The sequence below is a fragment of the Podarcis gaigeae genome (assembly GCF_964106915.1).
Source record: "Podarcis gaigeae genome assembly, chromosome: 3".
NCBI lineage: Eukaryota > Metazoa > Chordata > Lepidosauria > Squamata > Lacertidae > Podarcis > Podarcis gaigeae.
The window spans coordinates 12235459-12248066 of NC_139680.1; the positions used below are offsets into that span (position 1 = coordinate 12235459).

Consider the following 12608-nt stretch of genomic DNA (forward strand, 5'->3'; position numbering starts at 1 on the left):
CCCAGTATTCCTATGAAAATCTGAACATGCCTAATGCAGATAAAGTTATGTGCAATATCCAGTTCTGTGGAGTGGGGCTGGGACATAAGAAGAATGAAATTCCACAGGTCTAGTGAAAGCTTTGAGGATGCCTGAAGTAGCTCTTTACAATAATGGTCACATATATTAGGATCTCTGCATTTATTCTTCTACATGACAGAAAAGAATGATACTCTCTAGGTGTCATTGGAAAATGGAGTTGGGAGTCCAACAATATCTGCAGGGCACCACAATCAGCTTTTGCTGATTGTTCTACATTTCCCAAAGTTGAAAAAAGTTCTGATTTGAATCTGAGGCAATACAAGGGTCAATATTTCTTCACCCTGTGCTAACTACTCAGCCCAGCTCACTCTAAGTACATGCTCAATTTGAGACAATATATCTAGCTATGAAAATAAAAGAAAATAAAGCAAACATGACTGAATAAGTTGTTAAGATGAATCTCAAGGGAAAAAACCTTGGCATCTTGCATTTATTTTCATCGTATCTTAACTAAAGTTTATAATAAAATATTATCACTCAAAAGACGAAATGGGTTGATTTTTGGGGGGAAAGGGAGGAAAATACATCCCATTCTCCTGAGCTTAGATATTTAGTTTATTTAGGAAGTCTTAACTGTAAGGAAACTAGAAACAGGTTTCAAAGAGCTTCCTCTCTCTTCTGCAAGTAAAGAGACTCTTTGCACATTACTCTTTCAGGTGGACACCTCAAGTGCGCACCTAAAAATGTAAACTGTGAATGTGAAAAACAGGTGTTCAAAACTACACATGTAATACGCATACACTCAGGGGAGACCAAGGGCTGGCTATGGCTTCCTGTTGAGAAGACACTCTGAAGCAAACATGGGGTGGTGGTTGTGTGATATAGAAAATATTACTTCCCATTCTTTAAGGTGAATCAGAATGTATTTCTCATTTTAATTTTTTTAGCTAACTCCGCAAGCAATACTGTAGACAAAGGAGGTCACTAATTAAATCTAACATTGGTAACAAATTTACCATGTGATTTTAGGCAAGCCCTTATTCTCTCAGTCCCGTCACCCATCTTAGTAAGAATTATTGTGTTCATGTATAAGAAAGAGCCAGCTACTTTGAATACTGTACTTAAAATATGCTACAAAATGTTGTTTGGATTTAGCTCAGCTTAAAATCCTACAGAGGCAAACAGAGTCTTAAATCTGAAGAGGCTAAGGATTTAATTCAACAGAAAATCCTAGAACCTTAGATGTTCCAACAATATTTATGGAAACAAGCTCCATTTCAATCTCCGAATACTTATTTCATCCATAAGTAACAGGTGCCTTCTGATGCCATGTCAAAAGGATTCTTTTTATGGTTTAAGTTCTAAAACAAAATATGAAATCACAAAAATCACATACCTAAAAATCTTGTTATTTTCCATATTCAATTTTTAACAAATCAAAATTAGAAGTAAAGAGCCTCAGGAATTGAGCTATAAAGGAAGCCTATCTGGAGAATCAAAATTCATGATAAGAAATTCATTTCTACTTCCTCTTTATAAAAAAATATATTCAAGTAATGTAGGTAAAGGACCCCGGACAGTTAAGTCCAGTCAAATTTGACTATGCAATGAAAGTTTTTCCAGATATCTGTAAGTTTAGAAGGCGTTGGATTACTTCAGTACTTTGTGTGAATTGCAAGTATTCAAGAAGACCATATTCTGCGATCCATAGAATAGTATGTTACTCTTTATATAAAAACTTTCTTTAAGAACAGGTAGCTAGCCATGTTGGTCTGCCATAGTCAAAACAAAATAAAAAAAATCCTTCTAGTATGTCCTTAGAGACCAACTAAGTTTGTTATTGGTATGAACTTTTTTATTTTGTTTCTCTTTATTTTTTAATTTCTTTAAGAAGTAATTGTTCATTCAAATAGAACCCTTATACAACTGCCTTAGAGCTAGTATGAAACTTGTAATTTGGGGGGAGGAATGAAAATGAGGACTGTACCCATATTGAAAACTAAGTAATATACAGTACCTGAAAACACTATAAAATAGTCCAACCATCTCCTACATAGACAATGTTCAGTGCTTTCAGAGAGCTTTCTGTATATTTTATATGTTCTGAGAAGCAGGGCTTTTTTTCCAGCTGGAACTCACTGGATCTCAATTCCAGCACCTCTCAGGGTGGGTGCCATTGCCATTATAAGAGAACAAGGGAGGCATTCATGGTGAGTTCTGACTCCTCTTTTTCTAGAAAAATAGCACTACTGAAAAGCATATTGTTTCAGCCCCAGGGAAACAGTATTTTATACCTAGAACACACTTGCGTCAGATTTTTACACGTAAGTTAAGCAGTAAACTCCTACTTTGCAGTTACTTGGGGGTATTTCAAAAGGCATTGTGCCCATCAGCAATAGTCCCAACAATTTCTTTTATCCAAAAGGAAACCTAGTCATGGCGCAATCCTCAAGAAAGTGATATGCATCCCTTAGTACTTTCCTACATGCAGCCTAATGCTACACACATATCCACACATACACTAAAATCACAAATAAGCTCTCAAAGTAACAAGGATCCAGTTTTAATTATTTCTTTAAAAGTTTATGGTTTATTCCAGTTCATACTGGCTTTGGATATGATTCTAAGAAATACATTTTATTTGACTTGGAAACAGTTTTTCTCGAAAGGAGTGGAACTTCCATGTAAATGGAGAGGTAAATGGAGTTAATAAAACATGTGGTTTTTAGTAAGCAGAGTTGTTCAACTGTTCAATGTTTGAAGGACAGCAACTTTCCTTTAATATATTGATGGTTGTGCTCCTCTACGTGCAACTCCCCTTTCCTTACATGTCTGCAGAGAACACCACTATAGAAATTTCAACTGTGCACGAACGTCCTTGCTCTAACTTGACAAAACACAGTATTTTACATTATTATGCTTCCAGTCTAGAAGGCGAACAAGAGGGAGGAGAATTTGTACTGGAGAAGGGAGCCTGCAACCCTGCTCCTGAGATCACCTGTGTTATATCTGCACTTGGGATAGGCCCCCTTGTATGGAGAACACAGAAATCTACTGATTTCAAAGATTCTCCCTCTCCCCTAGTCTAGTAAGCATATTTGTACATGAAATTTATGAGTAACTATCTGGCAAAACTAGGGATGCGGGTGGCACTATGGGTTAAACCACAGAGCCTAGGACTTGCTGATCAGAAGGTCGGCGGTTCGAATCCCAGCGACGGGGTGAGCTCCCGTTGCTCGGTCCCTGCTCCTGCCAACCTAGCAGTTCAAAAGCACATCAAAGTGAAGTAGATAAATAGGTACCGCTCCAGCAGGAAGGTAGGCGTTTCCGTGCGCTGCTCTGGTTCGCCAGAAGCGGCTTAGTCATGCTGGCCACATGACCCGGAAGCTGTACGCCGACTCCTTAGGCCAATAAAGCGAGATGAGCGCCGCAACCCCAGAGTCAGCCACGACTGGACCTAATTGGTCAGGGGTCCCTTTACCCTTTATTTGGCAAAGCTACTTTGCACGTGCATGCACGCGCACACACTTAAAAAAACACACACTAATAAATACACATTTAGGTTATATTTAAAAGAAAAATCAGTTTTATGTTACTAAATCAGATCCAAAACAAAATGTGGCCTGGATTAATTAAACAATTTAGCACCCTACTCAGCCCTATTCTCTTTCCTCTCTCGGCCTGTCACTCCCATTTCAGGACTTGACGTTTTCACTCCCTGCCTCCTATTTCACAGCTCTCACTCATTCCCTGTTCTCTGTCATCTCTCTGCTCTTACTGGTCTTGCTGCCACATAGGAACCTCTGCTCCCATCATCCCTCCTGCTTCCATCCTGGAAGCTGCCTCTCCTTTCCAGCTCTCCTCTGCTCCCTAGGCTCTTTCCCTCCCCCTTCATTTCTTGTTCTTCCATTGCCACTGTCCTCTCGGCTGTCTTCTCTTCTGAGCTCCTGTCATTTCAGCTTAACAGCACCAGGAAGAATTAAATGCCTCTCTGGGTTGCACATGCGATTGCTGTTCATTGCTCCACCCCTCTCCCTCGTGTAACTGAAAGCATGCACAATCTTCCTGGGGTTTTTTTTACTTGCAGGGGGAGATTTGCCCCCTATGGTTTTGTAAAAATATTTAATGGTGCCTCGGGATTCGCCTGGTGGTCCCACATTGGCTACAAAGCTGAAGGCATGCTGCGACGGAGTATATCAGTGATATATCGTCACTATGTATAATCAAGACTACCAAATGAATTTACACGAAGAAATCTACTGTGGGGTGAGGAAATAATATTTTAATCTTCTGTTTGGTTTCGTTCTCCTTTCATCACTGGTGCCCTGAATCTATAATACCTACAGAGTAGTTGTTTGCTGGCTGAGTACATCTTAACATTTTTTAGTCTGCAACCAACAAAAGCATTTACAAATGGGAAGCAAGTCCTCATTGCAATTCCATGCTCGTGTGAGAGTAATAAATGTCAATCATATGTCAATCATAACCTTGTGCTTCACATCACAGCTGTCCTTCATTCTCTGTGTCTCTTTTATAATAAAAAATAAATGATTCCTAAAAGCATGACAAGACATATAATTTCTCAGCAATCGTTGACGTTGCAATCCTATACATGTCTACCCAACTGAAGGTTCCAATGCGTTAAAAAGGGCTTACTCCTAGGTAACTGTGTATAGGATTATAGCCTAAGTCTCCTACAGAAGATCTTTAACTGCACAGTATTCAGTCTTAATTGTAAATTAATTCCATATACTAGATATTCAATCTTATGCATTTTAGCTTTAAAAATGCTACATAAAGTGAAAACACAGACAACTATAGCTCTTCAGGAGTTACAAATCAAAACAATATTTTCACTTAAAGCAGTATTTTTAATCCTGCCTTCTGGTGGTAGAGACACAGTTATGAAAGCACAGTTTTGGCACAAAGGTATGCTACATTGTGAATGTACAGTAAACAATTTTACTGTCTAGCTAATAATAATGATTGTGGTGAAGTCATAGGTTGAGATTTTTAGTGTTGTATTAAGCAGCTACAATACAAAATTTGAGCAAATCAGAAGCTGCAGTAACATTATGCAACCATACATTTATTAGGGTTTCCATTCCCATTTGACATCAGGTAAAATTGTTCAAGCAAAAATTAATATGCAACAAGAACATTTTATCAATCTGAAGTTACACTCAAAAGGCAAGGCATAATCACACTTCCAAATTAATTGTATTTTAAATAAAGCCATATTGCTGCATTGTAAGTTTTAAAGAACTACAAGAAAACAGCTTTTGCAAGCATGTGAATATAAAGCTGAGTTCTTCATTTACCTTCTGTAACTGCTGCTAAAGCCTTTACCTCGTGGTGAAGGGCCATGTACGAATCTACATGTGTTCCCATAGAGGCAGTTGCCAGTCTTCAGCCAGTTACGGCACTGTGTCTAAGAGACAGACATTACTGGGTGAATTTCAAACTAATTTTGGAAGTATTGCTTGTGTGAAAATTCGCAAAACAAATAATTCCACATATTATTCCCACCCAACAGTATCTTGATGAAAATCAAATAGTCTTAGATCTGATAGTGATCCTTTATGAGACTTTGGATTATCCCAAGACATTTCAAAATGCATTTTCATTAACTACACTGCCTTGCCACATCTCTTCACCAACTAAGGGTCAAAATCGCACTTTACCTTGATACGTAATGCAGGTGAAGACATTTCTTTTCTCCAGGCCCTTAAATGGTTTTCAGCATTTTTAACAACCTTAGTTCATTTTATCAGCCAGTGTTTTAATATTGTTTATTGGTGTGGTTTAATCTGATAGGGATTTCTGCTTTTATATATGTGTCTGTGTGCACACGCACACTTGCAGAGGTTTGTTCTTAAGTTGTTGACGTATGTAGTTTAGTCATGATTTTGTCCTCCAAAGTTGCTTAGCTGTATGGTGCTTATCTCATCTAAACAGTAGGAGGCCTCATAACAGGCTTTTTAAATAGGTGACTCATAAATTTAATGTGTACTACCTCAGATGTGAAGTGTGCATGTAAACACTTTCTTGTGTGTGTGTGTCTCTTTTTCTGATGACCAATCATCTACTTTAAAAGAAGCAAGTACAATTCATCCATGCACACATCACATCCTACAGGGTATGGGTACATTTTGAACAAAAAAGCAAAAATAAATAAATGGTCCTCAATACTTATAGCACTCAACAGATCTGAGAAATGGCACTGAGAACAAATTGCCGTCTTGCCACACCCCACAGAAGGGTCCTTCAACCGTTAACTCCCTGCATAATTTAGACTACAGGCCACAGGAATAAACAAGGTGCATTACATCAAGGGAACCTGCAGAAGAGGAATGTCTAAATGGTTGCAGCCATGAAGCCAAGCTGCACTAAACAGGGCAAGACAACACCACCACTACCTTAACAAGTCTGTAGCCAATCTCGCTTGGGGGAAATGTATTCTCTATTCCACAGGAAATTCAAAAGTTATCCACAAATTCTCCCCAAGAAATATCATAAGAGAGTGCAAGCCAATTTGGATTTAGCATTCCTTGCTTAGTAAATCATAATTTATTAAGCCGGGGAAAACATCAGCTCCACATGGCCATCCACTCTCATCACATGGTGCTGCAAATGGGACAGATTCTGGTTTAAGACCCTGATCCTAACATTAAAACCACAGTGCCCATTTTGGATGCAATGAGGATCTGTACGTTAGTTTAATCAGGGCAGCAGCACCAAAGTGGGCACATGGAAAAATGAGCATGTGGGCCCAACACTCCTTCCCATCTCCCTGAGCCGTATTTAGAAAGCCAATAATGTTACTTCGGAACATGGCTCTGTCCATTCCACCCAGCCTCATCTCTGGTTGTGCCATGCTCCAATGCCCCCAGCATAATAATCCACAAGGCATCCAACTGCAATAAGAAAGCCTTCATAAACTCCCACAACTGAGGGAAGTGAAACACTATTCCCAAACATGTCTGCTCTACGAGAGGAGGGGCTACATTAAATACAAATAATACTTTTCAACTCACCTCTGCAGTACTTCCAGTGCTGGGTCCAAGTCTTTCAAATACACTGGGTCTTCTGGATGTGCTATCAGATATGGTCTTGGTATTTTCCACTGTGACCTTCCTTCTAATTTTTGACATTTTGTACTACTTCAACCAAAAAAAAAAAGCAACACTGTAAAATTCTCAAGCTGATCTATTGCAACTGAACTCATAGAAAAAATCATCTTCAGGAGTTTCTGCAGAAATCAAAGCAACAAATACTGGGTTGTATTCAAGATGAATCATTATGATTTTTATTTCATACTAGTTATGACCAGGGCCCAAGTTTATGCTATGTTGGGGCTTCTTTACCCTTCCTTCACTATCATCTCTAATAATATCAACTCTAAGTGTCACCTAAAACAGACTTATAAAGCTAGACTTTTTCCCTTTCCTAAACAATAATTATATCTGTAGCAGCAACCAAAAGTATTGCTGGCATCAGATACCAACGTGCCTAGAAAAAATAATGCCAAATAGATCAGTCTTTGTGTCACAGTAGTTTTTCTGAATCTGTAAACAATAGCAAACAAATCAATACCAATGTTCGTAATGTAATCCACTGTTCTGGGTGGCTTCTTTCAGAGATAAGATGGGCTGCTTCTCCTTTGAGCTACACGATCCATTTGGGAGAGATGTCAGATCCCAGCCAAAAATATAATTGTGGAACCTACTTGTGCTCAAATGTATCCACTAAGCCCTATTTAGCAGCCAACTGTGATACTAATGCAATTTAGACCCATTTGTAAGATGAACTGTGTTCTTGATCTGTGTAATTCAAGCCAAGTGGCACTCATCTTTTTCCGAGTATGATAACCACATCAAAAGTTTGCACATTTTCTCACTATTTAAGTTAAGTTCTGGTGCATGCTAATTTATAGGACTGGTTTTTTCCGGAGGAAAGGCTTTCATTTTATAATCTTAATAAGTGAAATTGCAAATCCAGCATGTAACCAACACATCTGTTCCACTGATGGGAAAATTGCAGCTCAGGGAGCAGGATGGCAAAGGAGCAACTGTTTTCAAACTGAGAAGTCATTAAGTGAATAGCATAAGGAATACTTAACAATAAATTGGAACAATCCCATTGTCAGGAGGGAAGATGAAATGGACACCAACATTTCATGCCCAAGATGGCAATTGCCAGGAAGGTAAGAGGCAACTACTGTGAATGAAGCTTGTCCACTATATTTTTTGTGAAGTAATTGCAGATGAAAGTAGTATTATACGAGGGGCATTGCTATCGGTGAGCCTGTTGTTGGATATCATGCCATATCAGTATCAGCACAGCAAATATGTATTCATCTCTCACAAGTCAATGGCTGTGTTTGCAACAGTCCTGTAACAGTCTCTTGCTACCACCTTCCTTCAAGTGCCTTCTCCAATCAGTGAAACAGAAGCAACCTTGCTTACAAAATGTGAGTAGTGAGAAGACAGACTGGTCCTGGTTCAGGCAACATACTACAGTGGTACCTCTAGTTGCGTTCTGCTCTTGTTACGGACTTTCAGCTTATGAACACGGCAAACCCGGAACTGTTTACTTCTGGGTTTGCCACGAGTGCATGCGCAGAAGTGATCTGCGCACTTCACACAGGCGCAGAAGTGCTCGATCGTGCCACACACATGCGCGGAAGAGGCACTCTAGTTGTGGACTTTTCGGAGAACGGCATCCCAAAACAGATTAAGTCTGCAACTAGAGGTACCACTGTACATTCAAATCTTGGCTTACCAGGCTACAGTAGCAAAAAAGGACTGGGGAGGAGTAAAGCAACGGCAAGCAGAGACCATTCGTGCAATCTTGCTAAGCCAAGGTTCAACTCAGTACGTCATGGCTCCTAGCATTCCTATCCCATCCTCTAACACTGGAATCTATAGCAAGATAGCAAACATGGCCCCCTCCCGATGTTGTTTGACTATAACGCCCACCATCTATTACCTACTCTAGCTGAGGCTGAAGGGAGTTGTGGTCAGGGCTTTTTTTCAGCTGGAACTCACCGGAATTTAGTTCTGGCACCTCTCAGGTGGGTGCCATTGCCATTATAAAAGAACAAGGGAGATGTCTATGGTGAGTTTCGGCATCTCTTTTTCTAGAAAAATAGCACTGGTTGTAGTCCAACATCTGGAGAGCATCACACTGTCTATCCCTCACTTGTAATGTATAGTAAAGGATCTCATTTTAGAACAACAGGGTAGGTTCCAGGTATTTTCCAGAATATACATTTGCCTTAAGATTTTTCAGGGGGGAAATGAAGGCATTCTAGTCATCTTAAAAAAATAATATACAAGATTGATTTTAAATTTGTATTGTAACCTCTCCTGTTATCTAACCTGACTTTATGCTCATTAAGTTGCTATGCAATTTATGAAATAATTCATTTCTAAAATGGGGGGGGGGGAATACATGGAAAGGTACAGTTTGGTTTCCTATATCATGATGCATCCTCCAAACGCAGCTTTGATTCAAATGTGCAGAGCAGTAACATAGGCCCTACTCTTCAATATTCCAACCACCTTCGCTTGCCCCAAATTTTAATGGTTTAGTGTAGAACAGTCCCATTGTCAGAACTTACTGGAGATCGGTGGGCCTTAAACAATATGTACTCAATTTCAGGGGTCTCTGTGATCTGAAAATATCATCACCAGCTGTCAAGCCAACACAGGACTGTGGGCATCATCCAGTCAATTCTCACAAATTCCTACAAGGTTTGGAGCTCCTTCCAAAACAATTTGTTTGCCATCACAGAATTGTAGATTTGGAAGGGAACCTTAGGGTCACCTAGCTCAACCCCCTGCAATGCAGGAATTTCAATAATCCAAAAATAGTGGCACTTATCTTTTTTAAAAAATAAAATTGGTCCATCACAACTTCAATAGGCTGCTTATTTTATTTATATCCCAACCTTCAACAAATTGTCAAGGCGACTTATAATATGGATGGGGAACCTGGGACTCTCCCGATGTTGAAAGACTACAACCCTTTATCAGCCCATGCCATACACTTGGGAAGAGAAGTTACAGTTTAAATATGCCATTTTCAACAAGATGAAAATAGGAAGGTCACTTCATGAATCAACCCTACTTCATTTAGCTTTCATTTCCCAACAATCTGGAGAAATATTATTCTACCCTGGGGCCCTGCAACCAAATGGTGCAGTGGATGTTGGCAGGATTTCCCCCTCCATTTTTCACCTTTGGATTTTGGGTGGACACACAGGTGACCAGCTACATTAAATTATTTGGATTGTTCAGTGATTTATGTGGACACCCGCCCCCCTCTTTCATCTCTGGGGACATTTAAGAATAGCTTTTCAGTGTGGACCAGAAAGTGACTTACATATACAGTAAGGTGGTTCTTTCTACCCAATCAAAGTGTGTGTGTCTTTGTAGATACAGTGGACACTTGGGTTCCAAACGTGATGCATGTTAGCAACCCGCAGCATTCGCAACCCGCGATTTAGCGCTTTTGTGCATGCGCCGAAACCCGGAAGTAACCTGTTCCAGTACTTCCGGGTTTCGGCAGTCCGTAACCTGAAAAAACGCAACCTGAAGCGTGTGTAACCCGAGGTATGACTATATGGATATGTAAATAATACAATCTGTCTTACTGTATCAGCCATCAATTCTATCTCCCCTCCCTCAGCCAACATTCAATGTTATGAGGCTGGCAGGCTAGGGGGAGAGGACTATACACCGTTATAATTTTTCCTGCAGATATTTTTGTACTTGTGCATATGTTCATGGTTACCCCTAAGGTGACAAGCAAGCAAGAGAAGAAGTGCCGTCAATATGGTTCTGGCTGCAAAAGTACAAGTAAGCTTTAATTACTATCAGTATATGGTTATTTTTTAAAAAACCAAACATATGGGATTCTCAAGCAAGTACAGTGGTACCTCGGGTTAAGTATTTAATTCGTTCCGGAGGTCCATTCTTAACCTGAAGCACCACTTTGGCTAATGGGGCCTCCTGCTGCCGCGCGGAGCACGATTTCTGTTCTCATCCTGAAGAAAAGTTCTTAACCTGAAGCACTATTTCTGGGTTAGCGGAGTCTGTAACCTGAAGCGTATGTAACCTGAAGCGTATGTAACCCGAGGTACCACTGTATACCAGTTTTAAAAATTCCTTTGATCTAGAGACCTGAAATTTGTTGGCTGCCCGAAAATAATATTATGTTTCTTGTTTTATTATTGTTTTAACAATAGCTACCTTTTTTCTTGTTTTACTGTTGTTTTAACAATAGCTACCACAGCGCTGTATACTAGTTAGTTCAATTCTGAATACAAGTTCAAACTATGGCTGGATAAAATAGATTCCGACTGGACCCTGTTCAGTGTTCTACAAGTGGACTTCCACTTGCACAACAGAAATTCTCCTTCCATTCCTCCCTTTTCAGCACCCCTCCCATCTTAATATGCTCAGTGGAATCTCCTAACACTCTGGAACAAATCTGGGGGGCAGATGGGGGCTGGCAAATCCATTCTACCAATTGTGTCCTTTCCACTGACAAGACAGACACTGCTGCATATCACCCATTAGGGTTCCACACATATAAAACACAGAACTGGCAAGTATATCTCACACACTGAATACTTAAAATGTGCCTGTTTATTTTTAAAAATATTGCTGACATACTTATTTAAACTATTGGTAGAGACAATATCAGATTATTTTCAACTGCATTTTTTCTTTATCTCCCTTTCATCATATCCAAAGACTGTTTCGCAAAACTAGGTATTTAATCACCATAACTAATTACAAAACTGCCTGTGCAGACATGAAGAGTACATGTGTATAAAAAAATAGGTCATGCAGTGTTTTTTGCATGCTTCCTAACTGGATCATGGTGCTAGTCTTTGAAGGCAGTTATAGATCTAAATTTTCTCAACACTCTAATGAAAGTACAATTCACAGAGTTATTGGGGCGAGGGGGAACCATAATAGGCAAACATAAAACATAAACTGTGTAGCATATATATGTTCAGAAAGCACCTCTTACATGAGAATTGCATGTTATGCACGGGGCCAGGAGCTTGAAGACAATTTCAAATCCTAGGTCAATATGTCAAATTTTCAAAAATATGAAATCCATGGGAGAGGGGGGAAATGGGTCCCCTTTTTAGTAGGGGGTGGAAATTTTGGGACTAAATCTATGCAATAATTTCTTATCAAATGTAAACTTATTTTACGTTAAAATGTATTGTGTTTTAACACAAAATGAATTGTGTGTAACTTAACTGTATCCTTTAGTGCATTTCTGAAATACACATAGCAATCCTATGCACACTTAGAAGTGAGACCCACTCTATATACTGTACCTTACTATTGGGTACGCTTGCATAGTGCGTAAGGGTAAGTTGTTTCAGGGGAGAAAGAAACTACAACAAGGAAGGGGTTAAGTCAAATGGACTGCATACATGCATTTAGTATCTCTGAACTAAGGACTCAGCTACACTGGTAAAGAGAAAACGCTTTATATGCGTTATAATACTGTGAAACCAGATGGCGCTGATGTCTTTTGTCAACAGGATTTCCATT

At 39.5% G+C, this 12608-nt stretch overlaps 1 protein-coding gene across 4 annotated transcripts in view; it reads right to left on the reverse strand.

The window, feature by feature from the left end:
* Positions 1-12608, reverse strand: part of ZC3H13 (zinc finger CCCH-type containing 13) — a 46890-nt gene that overhangs the window by 29494 nt on the left and 4788 nt on the right. For 2 of the 4 annotated variants that reach the window (XM_083729820.1, XM_083729823.1), the window contains exons 2-3: positions 7059-7184; positions 5343-5452 (exon numbers count right to left, since the gene is read on the reverse strand). The exons of 1 other annotated variant lie outside the window; for it this stretch is intronic. In XM_083729820.1, the coding sequence (XP_083585946.1) occupies positions 5343-5452; positions 7059-7175 (227 nt within the window). In that variant the 5' untranslated portion in view covers positions 7176-7184. The remainder of the gene's footprint in view (positions 1-5342; positions 5453-7058; positions 7185-12608) is intronic. One more of the 4 variants, XM_083729821.1, reaches the window with a different exon arrangement.